Genomic DNA, 21,234 nt, shown 5'->3' on the forward strand with positions numbered 1-21,234 from the left:
TGTTTCACTGCATAATAAACAATAACAAAGTGTGTTAAACATGTGCAATAACAGAAATTTTGAAAAATGTGCAATATTACCAATGTGCAATATGTCTTCAGTGTAACTATTACTCTTTTTATCCATTTTTTGTTTTTGTATATACTGTATATTATATTATGTCTTTATTCTTTATTCTTTTTATATATTTTTGCTGCTGTAACAGAGAAATTTCCCTATTGTGGGACGAATAAAGGTATATCTTATCTTATCTTATCTTATCTTTACTTAACATACTCGCTGGATGTCTTTTGTAAATTCTAGGCCATACGCACAACTAGTCTAAAACTGACCCAGTGCAGTTCATTGCATTACAGAATTTTTATTGTAGTTTTATAGTAAATCTGCACAGGACAAAAAAAGCTGCTTATTTCATTTCTATGGTAGTAAGTGGCTCTAAATGAAGCGCATCACAGTGATTATTAGATTTTAAAGCGTTTATTACTGGCAGTTTCCTGTTGGGGGACTAATAATCGAGGTTCCATATAGCGGTCAAGTTTGGAGCAGAGAATATAAATCTAATTTTTTCTGCATTACTCTACAACGCAGCTTTAACGTATCATGGCATATCCGGTGTGCGCGTGCAGCCTCTGAAAGGGCAACTTGAATAGCACGAGACATCACGTGCATAAATACATACCTGGATCAGGTGGTTCATATTGAAGCTTGTGCAGTAAAACAAAAAATGCTGGAATGTTCACACGAATTTCATGTTCATTAGCGACTCATTGGGGTTGTACATACTCACTTCATCTTTTCCACAAGGACGAGAGAGAGAGAGTGAGAGAGAGAGAGAGAGAGAGAGAGAGAGAGAGAGAGAGAGTGAGTTATCTCTCTGTCTTTCTCTCTCTCTCCCCCTCTCTGTCTTTCTCTCTCTCTCTCTCTCTCTCTCTCTCTCTCTCTCTCTCTCTGTGTGTGTGTGTGTGTGTGTGTGTGTGTGTGTGTGTGTGTGTGTGTGTGTGTGTGTGTGTGTGTGTGTGTGTGTGTATTTTTCCTTTTTCCCCTCTTCATAATTCTCCACCAAAATCCCTTTGATAAAAATTGGTAGCCAGCCTCGTAGAGCTGTTTTGCAGGTGAGAATAGTTTAAGGCTTGCTGATTTTCTATAATGAGCACGGAAACATAAATCACTCAGGCAGCTCCGTAAAGCAGCAGAGACCAGAGAATCAAAGGGAAGTACGTTCATCCATCATATTTTATATCATATTTTAAACCAAGCCTCATATCAGTTTCTACTCATTCCCTAGTAAGGGAAAGGCTACACATAAAAGCAGTGTGCCAATATTTATAGGAGACATCTGTGATCCAAATCTCCTGTTTTTCAGTTCATAAATCTAATCTTAAAATTGACTACAAATTGAACCAATGATATTCAAAACATTATATACATTTTAAGTCCTAAAAACTAACTTCAGTGTTACTCAGTGTTTATTATATGTGTATTATATGAATAGCCCAATAACACTGAGGTAACTAAGCAGGGACTAAGCAGGAATGATGATTACTGATAGTAATATAGTAATTAACGACTTTGTGATTATTTAGTAAATTAAATTAAAAAGCAATGGATTTTGGTTCATGAACAAAGCGTTAATTAAATGTTTTAATCCATGTCCTCGTACAGGAAACCCCACCTGCAGAAACATTTAATAGGCCCTTAGGGAAGTGTCAGGAGATACATGTAAACACAGCTAAGGAATCTGTCCCAGACTTGTTTCCTATCAATTCTGTAAGGTACTGTATGTCATGTGCTTGCTTTGATCACATTATTTTTATTATAGTACATTTACCTGTGTCAAGCATCTTGCAAGGGTTCTTTTGATTAAAAAAAACTCAGTTGTAAGATTCTAAGACAACCAAACAAACCTAGACTTGTATATTTACAGCATATTTGGAATAGTAAGACAATAAAACTATCCACCTTTAATATATTTTTTGTTAACATTTTTATACATTTATGATTTTAATAAGTAAAGAAACAACAAACATAGAACCTTTGTCTGAAATATATTTGTTTGCCATTTTATCTTGTGTGTTATGTAGTTATGTTAAATTAAATAAGGAAACCTTATTACTAAATTACAAGACATTGAAAATGAGTGTATTTCAATGTCTGTGTCATAGATTCTTTGTTACAGTAAAAAAAATCATCTTGAAATTCTTCTGTCTAACATCCTGAATCACTTCGTCATGCCGATGAGATGAACACTGTAGTTTCAGTTACCTTGAAAGAAGTGCAAATTGAGTATCTCTTCAGTAGCTTGATCCAACATCTGGGTGGAGGAGGAGGAATCTTACACCCACCCAGCTCTTCCTCACTGCAGATATGGTATGGATTTCATTAGTACCAAAGATTTTTTCACTGTAAAACATGTCTACTTCAGTGATGGGACATGCCATCCTACATCAGTCTGTTCATAACAAACCATGGTATCATCCTAAAGCGTCAAGGCAGAGATTTTTTTTAAACAACATAAGTATACAGAATTTATCATATTAAAATAGAGAATTAAAGCTGTTACTTTTTACTATAAAAAATGTGTTTGTTATTTTTTATTTTTTTTATCAGTCTAACCATACTTCTTTGTATTTTTTTGCCCACCTATTTTTGTCCACTAGGGGATGTAAATAAGCTTGCTGGTTAATCAAGTGTAAAGGGAAGGGAGGAGGGAAATCAGTCTCTTTTACTATCACCTTCATAGCATCATGTGCCATTCGATCCTTTTACTGAATAATGCTAAAACATGATGAAAAAATACTTTAAATATCACTGTGGAGTGAAACAGAGATCAAAAGCTACTCACACAGAGATATTGATTGTTAAATTTTAGATCAAGTTGTAAAATTAATGTGATAATTGAAATGGAAAAATTTTCTTAGAGATGTTTTGCAGCATCATTCTAGCCCTGCAGGTGGACATCTGGACATCTGGTCCCATCCCCTGCAGAAACCTGAGCAGATAAGAAGTATAAACCAGTTTTGTGACACCACATTGTACAGGAAACAATCGCTGTTTACATGACAACATGGAGAATAGCACACCTCATGTTGGCTAAACACAGCATAAGTGTCACAGTAGCAACGGCTCAAAATGTGGCCTTTGTCAAGGTTAAATAACTCAAGGCCATTATCAATCTAATAAGAATAAATTATTGCAGAATAAACTGAACATCACACATGTTCTTAGGAGGTCCATCCTTCTGTGAGTGCAGTGGAAAGGTGTGGTGGAGAGTGGAGAGCTGGAGTGGGCCTTCTCTACAGCCCAAATGGTCAAGAGGTGTTATTTCACTCACAGTCCAGATGTTTACCAAACAACACCTCTGCTCATTTCATGGCATTTTTACGAATTTTACAAGAATTGGTATTTAGGCGTTATTTTAATCCCGATCTAAATGTTTCCAAAACAACTCTTGCATCCTAGCATTTCTTTTTTAACATTTTACAAGAATTATTGTGTATGCTTTGTATCAATTACAATCTACAATTTTACAAATCAACAGTCTTAAAAAAGCAATTTTTCACATTTTGACAGAATAAGGAAAAATTACTGGTAAGCTTTGTAAAAGTTGATAGAAGCTCCATTGCTTAATTTTTTTAGGAGAAATAGCATTTTTGTCATTTTCTCACCTGTTCTCATGAAATTGGATGCTGAATTTCGATGCTATGCATACACAGTCTTATCTCTTATGCTGGTAGGTTGGGTGGCATGATGGTGCAGTGGGTAGTGTTGCTGCCTAACAGCTTCAGGGTTGATCCTGCACTCGGGTTACTGTCTGTGTGTTGAGTTTCTCAAATTGTTCATATGGGTTTCCTCTGCAGGAAGGTACATTGGCTACTATAAATTGCCCCTAGTGTTCCTGAGATCAACTCTGTACCCATCGTGTCCTTAACAAGGCCATAATGCTTCTTGTTCAAAGGATAATGTTGAGAGCATAATGCTTCTGTCAGTAATTACTGAGATTAATTTTTTTTTAAACACATATCACATGGACATTAAAATATCAATGTGAACAATCTATAAAATATACTAGCCTTCTAAATTTGACAGCAGTTTTACATTGCTGGTGCCATTAAGCGGTTATAGCCATATTAGGCCAGCTTTTCAATTCCTGCTGCAGCATCAGTCAACAACAACCAGCCCAGCCAAACCCAAACAGCTCCTCCTGTTCACATTCCATCTTTCCCACCTCCTCTATGCGCCCGTGAGGGATCCCCCATGTTTGCTCTATAAGCCACTCTCAACCTGACACATAATCCCTTTCACTTCACCTGATCTGTCATCAAGTCTTTGTTTAGCCTGCTCCCGTGAAGGACACAAGTCCCCTCTCACAGCAGGGCAGACCCCATGAGAGCAGAGGGTTAGAAGGAAATTAGAAGGCCACATCCAGGCCAGAAGTCAAATAGTCTCATGGGCTTGTCTTTTCAGTGTAATGTTGTAGAATGACGGAATGGAAAGCCTTTGCGACATCAAGTTAAGCACCACTTTGTGACAACAGTAGTGTGCTTTGACACCGGCTTTCACTAATAGCAGAGAAACCTCATGGGAACGTGTGTGACCTCATTAGATAATCAGATGCCTTAATTGCTACTTTAAAAATACACAAGGATTTAATATAAGTGTTATATAATTTAGGGTGTTTTTTAAAAGGAAAAAATAGTGCATATTCAGTGTTGTAGACTGTGGTAGTTTTAGTGTGGATACAGTGTTTGTATTTAATTGATGCCTTTTACAAACCTGAAGACAAGGCTTGTCATGAGCCACTCCTGTACCTTTCCCACCCTTAATTTCCCTGTGCCGTCATCGCGCTTGTCTACTGAAGAGCAGAGTCTAAATGGGCCGAAACAAAGACCTTAGAAAATGACCTCTGCAGTAAAATCTAATGTCTTTTCTCCCTGGATTTCCATAGAATTTCCATTTTTCTTTCAGAATAGCAAATGAAGGCCATGCATCACTGGATACAGAAGATAGTTTGGTGATCTTGTAGAGGTTGAACACAAAACCTAAGACATAGAACTTTCTAGTAACACAATCGAAATTAGCCATGCACAAACCATGATGGACATGCATGCACACATCTGGAGCCATAAAAACAAAATGAAGTCTAGCTTGAGATGAAATGTTGTTGTCAAGCAGAGCTTTTAGGATTTATGCTCCTAAAGGATTTACAAACATTTGCATGAACTTGGGCCAATTTGCTTATCTACTTGCCTGTCTTGGAATTGTTACGAAAAAGGCGAAGCTGAAAGAAGAAGAAAGCCTGAGTCAGGGCAATAGATGGACAGCGTTGTTTTTATGCATGTAAATGATGCCTTTGAATAAATAACAAAAAGAGCTTGGCTTCAGTCTAAGCATCTGAAAATGGTGTTCAGTTTCAGGTTTCACTCAAAACTTCCCTGCCAACAGGCTCTTGTTGCTTCGGCTGATTACTTTATAATCCTGTCAGCCTGTCAGTAGAGTGAAAAGATGTAGCACTTTCTACAAGTTGTGTTGTTGTTTGTTCTTGTGGCACAGTTTCTATATATTCAGCTGTTGTGTGTTGTTTGGGGAACAGTTGTTGTTTCAAAGAATCACCTTAAAAAAAAAGTGTGGTAACTGCTAAAGGAGAAGTGTGAGAGAAAACATCCCAGAGTTGTTAATGATATAACAGACCAGACAAGCTTCTACTGTGGAAACACACTTGGGATAGTGGTAGTGTGTTTGGCTAAGTATATATGTGTGTTTATGTTGGTGCGTGTGTGAGAGAGAGAGAGAGAGAGAGAGAGAGAGAGAGAGAGAGAGAGAGAGAGAGAGAGAGGGATAGAGTGAATGAGTGACCGAGGCCAAGCCCTGATTTGACTGAGCCCGCATTGGTTTCGTCGACTGTCAGCTCAGCAAACATGGTAATTAAGTGCTGCTACCTAGTCAAAAGCTCCCATGCTACACATTTCTTATTATATTACAAGTTGCCTTGCAGGAATTTTGTGCCATGGTCTGCCTTACTACCAAGGTTGCTGATACTGAATAGGAAAACAGTCAAGAAACTGAGGGTAATTAATAGGGATCCTACCCTGCTGGTCACGCTTTGGTGAGACTCTATGCAAAATGCATGGCACACCATTTATTCCACACGTCAAAATAGCCCCTCTGCCTGTGTGACTTGTGTGTCAGAGGGTTTGCATACACTTCAGATTAAAAGGTGCTTAATGTGCAGCATATTGTAGCATGGCCTGAGCTAGTGTGCTGAGTTACTGAAGCGGCAAAGTTAGATCGAAAGATGGGAAATATTTCTGCACCTGCAAGAGGCAAGGGCTGTGAAAATGGAAGAGTGTGGGAATTGGGACAACACAAACTGTGATGTAGGCTATGTGCCAGCCAGAGTAATAAAGGTTACCGACATGTTTTGAGGGAATAAAATAATTATTACCATTAATAACTCAACATTATTATATTTATTTGAATCAGTAAAATTTATTCTGTTTTCTTGATTAAAACATTGCACATTGACTTTGAATAATTATTGGTGCTTAATTATAAAAAGCTTTTTCTTCTGGTATAAGATTATGTCTCATTTTCTTAGTTTCTGACTGATGCAAATTACTTTGTCTCATTCTTTGCCTTCTATACCACATAGACAAAGTGAGAACTAGCTGCATCAGCAGTGCAACATAAATTATCAGATAGCAACCAACAGAAATCTTAATCTTTCATAAGCGAGTGAGCAAAAGCAACAAAACAAGACTACAAGATGGATACAAACTCCTCCATGAAACAGCTTAAAGCTATTACCTCAGAAACTATCCAAAATACCTCAGCCTGTTACAGCCAATGCTCCTACGAATGTAACCAGTATTCGTTAAAGATAAAGCCGTCCCATTTAGGCCTTGTGTTGAAATGGAAAGGCAGAATTAGATTGACGGGAAAACGCTGGTAAAAAGAGCTGAACGGCTGTGTTTGCGATGTTAGTGAATGCCCTTTGCTAACGTGCTAAATTCGACACTTTGGGAATGAAGCTCATCTGTCTTGATGGCATCAGCAGATCTCTATCAGCAGCGGTTAAGATCTCCAAACACTTCGCTTCTACTAGCTCATGTATCTTTGCTAGCCTGGAACTATTTAAACCACAAATAGATCAATATCACTATTCAGTCGTGCAAACTTTGGTGACTGCATGATTTCTAAACCTGTTTTCCATGCATTCTGTATCCAGGCTATTTATAGGAATTGTATACAGTAAATATAAGGAAAATGTGGGGTGAAAAACTAACAATAAAAATTTTACAAAGAATTGTCTATTTGGGTCCTCAAAATAGAACAATAGAAATATTTAGGGTGGTTATTTTAATTCTACTCCTGAAGGGCTTTTTAAAGATACTGTGTGTGTGTGTGTGTGTGTGTGTGTGTGTGTGTGTGTGTGTGTGTGTGTGTGTGTGTGTGTGTGTGTGTGTGTGTGTGTGTGTGTGTGTGTGTGTGTGTTTGTGTGTGTTTGTGTGACAGAGTTCATGGTTATTTCAAAACCACTTAAAATCATCTGTGAAAATAGACACAATTTGAAATAACATGAAATATAACATTTAGAATTAAATAGAATTTACAATTAGTATATTTACAATTATCCACACGCTGAGGATGAGTAAAATATTTTCTCTTGAATCAGCTTCACCGTGTAGCACCTTCCAGCTAACGGAAAGCCCAAAGGTTTTTTAAAGAGAAAAAACTACAGAATTGTAAACCATACGCAATTTATGGACGTCTCGAGTTTCCATAAAAAAGACGGGATTATGGCATCTGTGATACATATTCACATAATTCATGCCTAGTGCAGGTGTTCTGTGTCAGCAGCCTAACTATTGTAAATAATTGCACTTTCTCTATCTCACACAAGCACACACACACACACACACACACACACACACACACACACACACACACACACACACACACACACACACACACACACACACACACACATTAGATGGCTACATAGATGTCAGTGTGGATAATGGTTAAGATTGCATGACATTACATTAAAAGGTTTAAAACATCAGTGTAGGTTTGATAAGACAATAAAAGGTTTTTTGTTGTATCACTTAGAAAAGAGAATAAACACAAGATATACTGTAAAACATAACAAATCCAATCACAAAAGTAAGGTATATTGTGTATTGTAGGTTTCTATATACTATTTTTTTATTCACCATTTTTTCAAATGGTTAAGAATAGTAAAAATATCTTTTTTTTAAATTACTATTTTTTTTTATTCTTTGTGTCAAGAGGGCTTTAACATAGCTATAAACTATAAGATAAATATTTGTATTTTAATTACGATATTGTAGGATAGAATTAAAAGAACATATGTATTTTGAGTTTTTTAATAAAACTTTATTGTCAAGTTAGAAAGTAAAAATTACCGATGCATTTAAATACTCTACAAACTGCATTTACAACATGCTTGTGTCACATACTATAATATTTACATGGCTATTTACACAAGAATTAGATGGATGGAAGAGACTACTTTCCAGGAATAAATGAGTGCTAAATTCACCCAGGTGTTTACTCTCACATGCAAACACATCCAGCATAATTAGAATAAGAATAAATACACAGTATACAGAAATCTTAGTCCATAAGTACATTTGTGACTCATTTTTTTAATAGGTAATCTTACTGGGATGATCGATTTATGGGCATTGAGGGCCTTTTTAAAATGGCTTCCACAGAAAATGACAAAGGTTCACTCAAAGAAACCTTGGTGCCTGACGGCTTGACTATCATGTCTCTCTCTGAGTTTTTAAAGCCAGTTAAGTCTTTTGGTGTACCGTCCCTGTACCTCTTAGTTGCCCCTTCCAGTAGATCTTTACAGTAGGGGCTCCTCAGATCAGCACCCTTCTCATTCAGAGTCTGTTGGATCAGAGAGTGAAAGGAGTTGAGCTTCATAGACAGCGTGTGCTTGCTGCTATCTTTGCTAATCTTGTTCAACAAATGCTCGTGAGCTCCTGGAGGGAGTGACCCACTGGCAAATGCTGATCCAAAAGCCTTTTTGGGGGGTGAAAATGCTGAGCGCTCCCTAATGTTCTGTCCTATCTGGGCATCTCCAGTTTGTAGTTCACATGGTTCTGGGGCCACACGGGAACCCTCGAGTCTAGAAGCCACAGAAGCTGCAGATTCCAGCTCAGGAGCGTTGCTCTCGGCTGATGGCATCATTTTGGGATCCCAGACGGCACCAGGTTTGAGGTTCTGAACTGCAGTGGCATTAAGGAGGCACTGCTGGTATAGGAGCGCATCGCCTAGGTTGCTGCTGCCTCTCGGCCACATGACAAAGCGGGATGATAAAGGGTACTGGCGGTATGTGGTAGCCACACTCACATTGGAGGAAATCAGCTCAACATTGGCTGCCCCACCGGCTGCTCTGTAACCCAGTGGAAGGTCCAGACAGCCAGGGAGAAAGCTGCACAGTTCCTTGGGCGATGCTTCAGCCGTTACAGCAGGAGCAGACGATGAGGAAAAGGCTGTTTTGTAAGAGTTGTACTCGGCAGCATGAACCACACTGCCCGGAAGGAATAATGAGTTGGAAGCAGACTGGTTGGATTCGAGAAGTTCCCTCTCCTTGTATTCCCGCTCAAGCATGATGCTCTCCAGCTCCTTGTCAGCAAAAGCACGTCTTTTTCTCATGCGGTCACTAAGAGGTGGCGGCAGAGCTGGATTCATACCCAGGAAAGGGTCAGATTGGACAGGGCGGTAGCCTGAGGGCGAGACAGTTTGAAATTATTTATTCTGTGTATAAAGAAGTTTGCACATTCATGTACACCTATATAAATATGTTGCTGGTAACAAATAACTTAAAAATTATTAATATGAAAAGATATAAATAACTACTTGCACTTTAATAAAGCAATTGTATATATTTTGGGCTGACAACCTTATATTAATACTGTAGTAATTTCTTCCGTAGTGCTCAAGTATTTATATAATAACTATTTGACAAAAAAATCACTCAACAGAGCTGCTGGGGCGTATGTAATTTCATGCATCATAAAACATTCTACTGAACAAAAGATGCTTACTGCATTAAAATGTCCCTTTAGCAACCAAGTGAATTAAAGAGAAAAGATCAGAAATCCAAGAAAAGCTGAGGAAGAGACAAAAGGATTATATTAGCTAGTCAAGAGACAGAAAAGAGGAATCAAAGTTATGGGGGAAAAGAGATTATAGAAAGCGTAATTCCCAAAGTATTTATTTTTTTTTACGTTGCACTTACCTTCTAAGATACTTTTGGCCAGCATGGTGGAAGGGCGCATGTGCCTTTGATAGATAGTTCGTCTCTCTGCTGGAATTTGCTTCCCTGTTATTCCTTTCTTATCCTAAAGTTCCAAAATGGCATGTGAGCACAGAATTGTTTTTCTTTTTTATTTATTAATTCTAAAACACTGTTCATTATAGTGAATTGATTTTTTGTTATTATGATATTTATAATTGTTTATTTCGGACACATTAATATTCACATATGGACATCGAAACTTTCAAGTATTCATTTTAATAATAATTTATTTTTTAAAAACACTATAAAAATATTACTTTACATCTTGCAGTATTTGAATTTATTACAATATTAAATATTGACAAGCTAATACAGGTAATTATAGATTTCTTATAAAACGTGTCAGTGTAAGGTTAAACAAACATCTAGTGCTGGGTTAAAGTTTTGCTGGACCAAAATGACCGCAGCTACATCATTGTAATATGGGAATTTAGTTGTACATAGTACTTTGGTGCAGGTAAACCACATGAAAAGCAGCTCTTACCTCTGTGGCTTGTTGCCTCCTGAGGGCCACCTGAGCGGCCATGACCCGCTGACGCTCCACCACTAATAGGCAGTTGGCGCACTGGCAGTCTCTCCACCTGCAGAAGCGCTTGTGGCCTTTGAGACACGACACCACGCCGTGGTTCCTGCAACGGGCACATTTCGGAGTGCGGCTTAGCTTTTTCTGATCGCCTGCTCCAGGGTTGTTTGCGTGGGTCGCCTTCTCCTCCTCTTCTCTGCAGCCCGACTCTTCTTCTCCGGCCGCGTCCGTCTCCAGGCTCTCCACGTCGATCTCAAATTCAGGACTGGAGAGCTCCGTCATGTTAATAATGTCCAGTGCGGACGCGTCCTCAGTCACAGATATTATTTGCTTGTTTTAATTTAGTTTGAGGTTTTTTCGTAGTGATTATTACCTTTAAAAAACAAAAACAAAACAAAGGAGCAACTAGATTAATTGTATTCACTTCATTTCCAAGTATACAGCGCGTCGTTACAACGCTCCATAGCCTTCTCACCTTATAATAATAATAATAATAATAATAATAATAATAATAATAATAATAATAATAATAATAATGAAGTTCGCTCCTTTCAGTCATTCTATAAATTGTAAGTCTTAGACTAAGCATGCCGAAAGACTACAAAGCAAAACTACTCACCAAAGTACAAAGCGTGCGCCAGTGGAGATCAAGAAGAAATAACACGCGTCCACAAAAGCTCCGTATTCTTATATCCTCTTGTTTTGTTGTTTTGTTTTAAATGACTGTGGTTGCTTTACACGTTATAGTCGCTCCACTAACAAATCTGGGGACTGAGTCTGTGTGCGATATTTACTGGCTCTGCTGTCACACAGTGTGTCAAGGACCACGCCTCCTCCTCTTCTAAGAGACGCCGCACACGTGTTCTGATTGGCTCTCTGTCAAAGACGCAGTCCTATTGGTTGCCTCTGGCTTTCTCCATCAGTCCCAGTCTTATTGGGATGAACTTACAAATACAACAATTCCAGGAAACTATAATCAGCTTGTAGTAACACAAAGAAACAAGTGCTCCAAACCACTTTACAGAAGCATTCCAATAACACATTGCATGCTAAGCTCATGTACCGGATTGTTGCGCATTTATTTCACGCATACAATAAATGACATCTTTTGCCTTAGAACGTTATCATGACAGGATCCAAAAGTGACACGTTGACACGTGAATGGAGCACGCGTGTCGAAAGAAAACAGCCTAACGTCTATTTTGTCACGCAAATACATTTCATATTTGGACCAAATTTGCAAGCTGTATATTAAAAAGGTGTCATTTCGTTAGAATGGGTTCGTTATAGCCAATGTAACCACTATTGAAATTATTCAAATGACTATTCGAGAATGCAAAAATTTGGTGATTGATTTTCATCGACATTCAAACACTCCTCAATGTCAGCTCGTGTTTTCTTTTATGTCGTCTTATAGTTAAATGATTCCGCAAGTTATTATTTGCGTAAAGGATAGGCTACATATGCGTGGCTAAGGTTAAGCAGATAACAAAATTGTCTTGTTCTGAGTTATTAGCTTACGTGAGGTTTGAATATTTTACAAAGAGATTTACATGGACCAAATCACACATTGTTTTTGTCAGATCCACTTGATAATTTCACAACCCATTGCATAATGTATTCTCTTTTGTATTCATTCTTATTTAGTGCCCACATTAATCACGCTGCTATTGACAGTTCCCACCATTTCGGCGATGAGTTTATAAAGGATTATGAGACACTGAGTAGTCATGCAGTGAAACAAATCAGATGAGTAAAAACATCAGATCGGCATTCCGAAAAACTAAAGACATCACCTTGGGATTAGTCCTAAAGTGTGAAGTGTCTCATAACAAAGTAAAATAACATTACACCTTAAAAACTAGATAGATAGATAGATAGATAGATAGATAGATAGATAGATAGATAGATAGATAGATAGATAGATAGATAGATAGATAGATAGAAAATGTTGCCGTAGGTGCGTAAAAGTCATTTTTAATCCGACTAAAACCTCTCGGCATAATTTAATACTGGTGGCGTATGGACAAATATGGTCGATTATTGTTCACAATAATCATGGGAAAGCGCTCATGAAATGATCTTAAGTTGAAGCCTAAATTTGTTTACTGCGCATGCGTGCGTGCAAACGCCCTCGATGCAAATAGAACGAATTCACTTGCACCATATGTTTATTTCCACCAAGTGTAATGTAGTGTTCAATTATTTGAATGGCTGTAGTTCAACGAAATACTAGTATGTATAAGTACACACCCACACACCCACACACACCCACACACCCACATATATATACGAATTCACGTCACTTATCTGTAGTTCAACAAAATACTAGTAAGTATAAGTACATAAATGTATATGTATACACACACAAATATATATATATATATATATATATATATATATATATATATATATATATATATATATATATATATATATATATATATATTTACACACACACACACACACACACAACTGAGTAATTGACGGTTCAGGGGCCCAGCAGTTTGGTTGACCTGGGATAAGAACTCATGACCTTCTGGTCAGTAATAAACGCCTTAACCACTAGGCTACCACATCCCTACTCATAGTATCATTTTTTTCTCTGCCCGACAGTGTGGTCTACATCCAAATCCCTCTAGTATGGCACATTGTATAGCGAAATAGCTCGAAGAATATATCCATTTAGCAAATCCTGCACAAGAGTATGGCGTTTTTACACATTTCGGGCTGTAGTGTGTTTTAGGTGTGCAGGTGCAGCTCTGTCGCTCCCTCCTTCATCTGAAAGCACAGCCAGTCAAAACCGAAAAGCCAATTCAGTGCAACATAAATTTGTCTTCACATAAAGAAGAATGCTTTGATGGTCTTAAGCTTGTCCTTCCTCTAACACCAATTTGGGTGCCAAAAATGTGAGTATAATACATTAGCTAGGTATGACCAGTGTGCTTTAAACAGTGTGTTTAGTCTGGGCACAGGCTTAATGGAATTTTAAATAAATATATTGCTACAAAATGTGAGTGCAAATTGTGAGTGCAAAATAGTGCAAAATGAATTATAATGTTAGTGGAATCAGATTTGCAGACACCACAAATAGCATACTGTTAAATCTATACTCGATTGTTTACTGGCTTAATGTGCTTTTTTTGTGTTGGTTGGAGCCATTGAGAGTGTCACACACTGCGAGCAACCCGATCGGACCATAATAATGGGAAAGAGATGTGTGTGTTCACTGATATCCTGTTAGCTCCATGTGCACCTTAAGCAATTCCTGATGGATTGGGAGCACGTGCTTTGTGTTGAATTCTCTCCCACCTATAATTCATCTGTCTAGATGTGATGTATGCGAGCTCACTGAAATGTGTTGACTTAGAGGCGCGTATTCAAATGGCTGTACGAAAAGCTTTCTGTCGGTTAAGTCAACACGCGTGTTTAATGCTGTGCAACACCTGCACACTCACACACTCGCATTTAGCCACACAGCAGAATTAAATCCAACACTGTTTATATAAGTCCAACTGGAAACAAATGTTCAAAAGATTCGGAATATCAGCTTTCAGTAATAAAATAAGAACCAGCCACATTAATATTAATCAATAATACACTTAAATATTTAATGCAATTTGATGTCATTTTATTTGTACGGCACTTTTACAATGGGCATCGTCTCAAAGCAGCTTTACAGAACATAAACATAGAACAAAAGGTTATTATAAATAATAATATAAAGTTTAAAATAATACAAAAATTCAAGATTAATATTAAATATATTTAAATGTGTTTGTGTTTATCCCCAAGGAGCAAGTCTGAGGTGACTCAGGTGACTGTGGTGAGGAAAAACTCCCTAGAATGGAAGGAAGAAACCTTGAGAGGAACCAGACTCAAAGGGGAACCGCATCATCATATGGGTGACACTGGAGGGTGTGATTATAAATATACAGTCTGATAAATGTTGTATTGATGAGAAGGTTGTCCTCAAAGACCACATAGAGTTGACATCTCCTCTTTAGTATAGAGTCTAACTGGAGCTGGAACATGTCTAGATGCCTCAGGATCCTCACAGAGCATCATGTCAGTGGAGGTCCAAAATAAATATACAAGCTAAGGTAAGAAAGTACTAAACTGTACCCTTCACTATGGTGGTGTTACAACTACTACATACAATAATAAACCACTTAGCAGTAATCTACCAAATTTAGTGTTAATTATTTTAAATAATGCTACTTAGATTTCAGCTACAGGGATTTTTTAAATAATGAATAGCGCATCTCGTCTAAGTAGTGTGCTAATAAATGCATGAGATAACTGTAACCCATTTATTATATTACTTCAAACTTTCCGAGAAATTCTATTCATATACCTATGTTTTTATGATAGGATTTTCAATATAAAAATCCAGTTCCAGACATTCTAGTATGTAAAAAAAAACTCCCCTATGATTTTCTGTTATATGAATCGTATCAATTCCTTATATTTTTATTGAATGTGTGCTTCATTAAACAAACAAACCCATAGAAAAGTGTTCAGGGGAAATGAAAAGTGGCAGATAAATGTATAGTGTTTATAGAAATGACCACAAGATGGCGATAACGGTTCAGTTTGCAGTTCCAAACTGTATACAGTTGTGTGTGGCTGCTGGTTTCATTTAAAGCAGCTTTTAGAAAAATTACAGGTTTTCCATCTTAGTGGGATACAAACCAGTTACCAGTCACCACCTCTATCATATATGCCCAATGAACTTAATTGTACATTGTAGACAAAATGCTACAAATCTATAGTTTCAAAGCAAAAGTTAAAACATATTTAGTAGATTTATGACATATATATATATATTTATTACTACAGGCCATTTTTAACAGCTAGTCTATTAATTGCAACCCTCTTTTCTTTACAACTGATTGGCATTTTTATTTTAGGTAATTGTTTAACGCACACGTGTGAAGCTGTAGTGTAGCATACTGACAGCACACAATGAAGCTTTGTGTAATTACCCAAAGTTGACCGCTAGATGGGGCAATTTGCGCAGTTTTTGCTGTTGGAATCTAAAGTTATACATTCTCAGAGCTTTTCTCCTGTTCAGTGAGGTTTAGGCTATTTGAATATAAGCCTGTATACGTGTAGATATATTGTTTACATTTAACGTTAATCACGTTCCCTGAAAACTCATAGCAATATGAATATATGTTATTAAACATCTGTAGGTTCACATAGCTAAACTTTACAATGCAGAAAATAATTATTTCACAATTCTCAAAAAGATTGTGAAAGAACTTTTTTCCTTACTTGGAAGAAAAGAAAGAACCGCAATATGTTTTGTCCAGAAGCTTTTGTCCCTTTAACATCATTGTACTCAATGACAAGAATGCAGTGCATCCCTATGGTGCAGTTGTTAAGCAATTTGGCCTTTACTAATGTAACATTGTGAATAGGGGACAAGGCTTGGGAATACAGTCTAAATAATACTCACACACAATCAAAAATATTCTCACATTCTGCATTTATTATTGTAGATATATTACTTTGTACAGTCGAGAGTTGACATCATCACCAAACTGTTCAAGTTCAATTTCAGTGGTCAGTCCAGCAGATGAATGTCATATCACTGCTTAAATACATTTCTTGGTTTTTGTGTTTGATTAATTTAAAAGGTGTTCTTTAAGGTACAAGTATAAAAAAAATCATCCAATTTTTGTTTTAGACTGTGTTATATTTTACACCTAACAAGTATTTCCAGGAATACAGAAATGTGCTGAAAGTTTTTTGTAAGTTACAAATTTTGTAAGTACAAGTTTATTGTAATGTTTTAAATAACATACAGTTCCCACTTAATGTAATTTTCCTATTAACATACACATCCTGTCTATATTTAGTTCATGTGAATAAATGACAATAAGAATTCAGACTGGGTATATGGCATAACCATTTACATGCTTATATTGTTTGCCTATTTCTACACTGCATTACTATTCACAGTACATTTCATGCAAGGAGGAATTTGTGATAATTATTAAACTAATGTTCAGTCATTAAGGTTCAGTCATCTTCAGGATTTTTGTTGAATGTTGCTGATTAACTCTTTGCATGTTTCACCATAAGAGCAACACAATATATCAAATATTGAACAGCACAGGTTTCACAAAGCTCCTACACAGGCATCGTCTGCCGTTTATCTTTTGTCATTCTCAGCCTACTCATAACACGTTTTTGGTATGTTTGCCTCTTTTGAAGGTTAAGAAGAAGTATTAAGGATCCTCGAGTCTGAGGAGTCAGATCTCTCATCATACTCCTCGTCAGCGGCAGTATATACTGTATGTTTGGTTGCATCCTCCTGAATGCTCATGCGCTGCTCCTCTTGAGCTGACCTGGAGGGCAGAAGAGGTGATCCACGGAATGACGGCCCCGAGAAGGGCGAGACATACTGTGAGCGGAATTGGTACTGCTGCTGTAAGCTCATGGTATTCCACAAAGTCATGTCATTGGACATAAAAGGCCCAGCTTGACCGCGACTCAGAGAGTTGCGAAGCATCAGTGGGTAACGGTGCGCCTGGGGAAAGCTAGGCTGCAGCGGGACACCCAAGGGAGTCGGCATTACCCCACCTGGTGATTCTGGAGTAAAGCGGAGTGAATCTGGTACGCGGAAGGCCGAACCCACTGACCACTTGGATGAAGTGACTGGGTAAGAGGTTAGAGGCTCAAAAAGATGGCCATTGGAGGGCAAGATTAAAGCCTCAGTGTTTTCTGATGAGGCCTTATCCATTTTTGTAGTAGAGCGGCTGGAGAGAAGTATCTCAATGGCACCCACCAGGTCACCTCCACAACCCCTAAGGATCAGCTCCAGAACAGCTGGCTTGTGGGTAGGGAAAATCTTCTTTAGTACCTCCAGAGGAGGACGATTGGCTCGCAGGTTAAAGGGCAGGGAGACAGAGCCTGTTAGGCCTTCAATTAGTAGGTTCTGCTCAGTGGGAGACTTGGGGCTGTCAGGCTTTGGTTCTGGGTCAGAACAGGGTTTGGGTGAGATGTAATGAGGCTCCTCGGGATTAGAAGGTGGGTCCGGGGTGTCAGGAGTAAAGCAGGTGTTGGGTTTGGGCTCCTCAGGTGAGCTGGCTGCTTCTTGCTCTCGGTCGCTGGTGCTGCCGCTGTTCTCTCCTCCAGACTGCTCACCCGAGAGGTCATCGTTCAGATCTAAAAAAGAGACAAAGATGTATGGTGTGTGTGTGTGTGTGTGTGTATATATATATATAGACAAAAATAAGATGATAAAGCAACACTAACATCATGAGAGTTTAGAATGGTGATACAGTTGTTAATAGAAATCATGGATCTAGATTAAACTAGTTAAATTTAGAGTTGATTTAATTAAATCATAGAAATAAATTAATCATATGCTCTTGATGAGGTAAAAACATTTAATGCTTGGGCTTAAAAAAAGCTTGAACATTTTATTTCTCTAAATTAATTTTCATTTATTAATCGAAAAAAAATTTTTTAGTTATTAAATTAGTTAATCAAAATTAGCATACGGCTGACATCAACTCTAGTTTGTGTGTCTTACAGCTGAGACATGACTGAAAAGTAATAGAACACACATAATATATAACAGCACATACACACAAGGGTAACTACAAGCGGATATGTAGTTTTAGTGCACACTGAGCACTAGACTCAGAGGTTAAGACTGCTGCCCCTGCACACAGTGAGAGCAACATTCAGTAATAGGTTAAACTGTCAGCACTCGGCTGATTTATTCTCCCTCACTTTATTTTCTCCTCTAGCTGTTCACACAAAAGTGCTGAGTGGCCGCCACGTGGAGATTTGTCCTCAATTCTCCTTCTCCTTTTTTAGCAAAGCTGCCTGTTATTTGGTAACATTTCACCCGAGTTTTGACCTCTCGCAAAAATGATTGTTATTGCTTTCGATTCGGCCTGTCCTGCCTTGATTACAGTAATCTTTAGAGCGAACAAAGATCATCTGCTCTGAGAGAATCCTGATAGAAAGTCGATGTCTATTTTCTTCGGCCACTTTTCTTCATCTGCTCTCAATTTTTTTTGTCAGAACACCAGCCACAGAAACACGATTTAGTTTACACCCCTATAAATAAACATTTAATTGCATTATGCCAGTTCACTTCTGAGGTAAGAGGAAAAGGACTTACTACCTAATAACAGCAAATGGTAAAATGGTTAGTGGGGTGCAGCATAACCAGAGAAACACTGTTTACATGCAAAGCAAAAACACCTAATTTAACAGTTTGTCTCGAATATTGTGTCTTGCTTGATGTTGCACATACACTAAAAATGATAACATTTAAGGAATTAATTAAAAGTGTAACATTTAGACAACAACAACAACAACAATAATAGCAACCCTGTGTACTTTATTATTATTATTATTATTATTATTATTATTATTATTATTATTATAGCATCCCTGTGTACTTTTATTATTATGTGGTGGTTGTGGTTTTGTTTTTGTTGTTATTTTTTTACATTATAATTGATCTGAAATTAAAATGTGTTGGAAATGTGTTAAGCATTTATTTTATTACAAGTTTTTTATTCTTATTTCTCCAACGAAAAGACCGTAAAACAGGGCGCTTACTGTAATATTACCGCATATTCAGAAACTGTATAACGGTGGAAAAGACTCCGTTCTGCCATCAGCAGTTATCAGTCACTAGTATCATTCTGCATTTCAGTGCATGCTTTATAGTTGTTTAAGTAATGTGAAGAAAAAAAAGCAAACTGCACGCAAAATAAATGGCAAACTGGCTTGCATAATATATTTCATCGGATGTCAAGTCCAAATAAACTGGGGTCATTCAGATAATTAAGTAAGTATGCTGACAGTGGCGTGTAATTGCAGCACGTGTGTTTTACCTGTTGGTGACTGTGTTGTAATGATGGGCTCGGCGCTCCAGCGTAACTCTCCGGTGCCCATAGCTCTGTGCGGCTGAGGTGGCGGCTCGGCGATTAAACTCTCCAGACTTTCGTTGGCCTGCTGTCGCCGGAGCGCAACCTGCGCTGCCATGACGCGCTGACGCTCAATGATCAGGATGCACTTGTCACACGTGCAGTCCTTGAAACGGCAGTATCGTTTGTGGCCTTTGAGCCATGAAAGAACGCCGTGGTTGCGGCACCGTGCGCACTTAGGTGTCCTCTGAAGCGGCGCGCGTGCCTGCGCAACCGGGCCGCCCACGTACAGGTACGGCGAGCCGTAGCCGTTCATGTCGCGCAACTCGAGACAGACCAAGCTCGCTCCACAAGAGCATCAGATAAAAGCGACAAGAGGAGAGGGTGGATGTCAATTGACAAAAGATGGCAAGCTCAGGACCCCCTCCTTCTTCCCTGCTTGCTACACTCGTGATAAAGAGGCGTTGACTCAAAGACGAGGATCCACCTTTTTGGCCTGCAATAAAGGCGCGCGTCAAGGAGATCAGACACGCGCTGGGAAAAGGGAGCAACTTCACGCGCGCGCTTGCATCACACGTCATATAGTGTTCAAATTCCAAGAGGGAGGTCTCATGAAACACCTTAATAAACTGACAAAAGGTTTAAGCTTATATGATACGTGGTCTTCTAAAATCATTTTAACAGAAAGCGATTTTATTTTCCTTAAAGTAAAATAGTACAAGTCACACCGCAGCTGCAGTTTGCGTTTTTTGTATAATAATAATAATAATAGTAATAATAATAATAATAATAATAATAATAATGATAATAATAATAATAATAATAATAATAATAATATAAAAAGAAACAAAACCGCAAATGCACCCTGTCGATTACGCGCCCAAACTGCAGACCAGTTCATAATCTATGTAAATTTTTAAGGTTAGGCAACAGGCAACCTGATCCTAAGCAATTAGTTCAACATGCACCAAGTAGTTAACAGTGCAGTCATTTCAGAAATCATCTGGGAATGTCCAAAAAGCCTGCAGTGCTGAAAGCTTTGCATGAAGCCGCTCTGTAGGGCTACTTTGTTTAACCACATGCTGTGCATCCGAATTAAACAGAGAAGAAATAATACGCTGGTTTGCATTTGAATGCATGCTTAACTTATTCCCATGAGGAATTTCACCCGGACCGACAATAAGCGCTGTTCCGGTTAATTGAGCGATTGCATTCAGGACATGAGGATTTCTGTGAGGAACAAATATTAAGAATAAATATGGACTTGCATAGGCAATGTATAACATGGGCTGCACAGAGGTAACAGAGTAATTCTTCACTTTTAGAATAAATTAAAATCTTCATACAAACTTCACGGTGGTGTTTTAATCGTGTTTTTTATTCGTATACATTAAGAAGGTTAGAGCACCTTAAACCACGTTAAAGTGTAAGATGTTCAGGTGTCTTGCTTACAGCGTTAAGAGTCCATT

General features: G+C 38.0%; 2 protein-coding genes across 2 annotated transcripts; both read right to left on the minus strand.

Annotated features, from left to right (window-relative positions):
* Nucleotides 1-8,385: 8,385 nt before the first annotated feature.
* Nucleotides 8,386-11,680, minus strand: dmrt2a (doublesex and mab-3 related transcription factor 2a). Its single transcript, XM_027138341.2, has 4 exons — nucleotides 11,479-11,680; nucleotides 10,821-11,232; nucleotides 10,277-10,379; nucleotides 8,386-9,761 (listed from the first exon to the last, which is right to left on the minus strand). Exons 2-4 carry the CDS (start codon nucleotides 11,139-11,141, stop codon nucleotides 8,683-8,685), a joined length of 1,503 nt encoding a protein of 500 aa, XP_026994142.2. The 5' UTR covers nucleotides 11,142-11,232; nucleotides 11,479-11,680; the 3' UTR covers nucleotides 8,386-8,682.
* A 4,665-nt stretch (nucleotides 11,681-16,345) lies between these two features.
* dmrt3a (doublesex and mab-3 related transcription factor 3a) lies at nucleotides 16,346-20,497 on the minus strand. Its single transcript, XM_027138526.2, has 2 exons — nucleotides 19,733-20,497; nucleotides 16,346-18,038 (listed from the first exon to the last, which is right to left on the minus strand). The coding sequence occupies exons 1-2, from the start codon at nucleotides 20,079-20,081 to the stop codon at nucleotides 17,086-17,088; spliced, it is 1,302 nt and encodes a 433-aa protein (XP_026994327.1). The 5' UTR covers nucleotides 20,082-20,497; the 3' UTR covers nucleotides 16,346-17,085.
* Between the last annotated feature and the right edge of the window lie 737 nt (nucleotides 20,498-21,234).

Source organism: Tachysurus fulvidraco, chromosome 9 (genome assembly GCF_022655615.1).
Source record: "Tachysurus fulvidraco isolate hzauxx_2018 chromosome 9, HZAU_PFXX_2.0, whole genome shotgun sequence".
NCBI lineage: Eukaryota > Metazoa > Chordata > Actinopteri > Siluriformes > Bagridae > Tachysurus > Tachysurus fulvidraco.

Bases quoted from the DNA above. Each gene is read 5' to 3' on its own strand.
- dmrt2a (XM_027138341.2), bottom strand. From the start codon at position 11,141: ATGACGGAGCTCTCCAGTCCTGAATTTGAGATCGACGTGGAGAGCCTG. The intron at 10,380-10,820 runs GTAAGAGCTGCT...TTGGAACTTTAG, and splicing joins GGAGGCAACAAGCCACAGAG to GATAAGAAAGGAATAACAGG. The intron at 9,762-10,276 runs GTAAGTGCAACG...TCTCGCCCTCAG, and splicing joins GGCCAAAAGTATCTTAGAAG to GCTACCGCCCTGTCCAATCT.
- dmrt3a (XM_027138526.2), bottom strand. From the start codon at position 20,081: ATGAACGGCTACGGCTCGCCGTACCTGTACGTGGGCGGCCCGGTTGCG. The intron at 18,039-19,732 runs GTAAAACACACG...TCTCTTTTTTAG, and splicing joins TACAACACAGTCACCAACAG to ATCTGAACGATGACCTCTCG.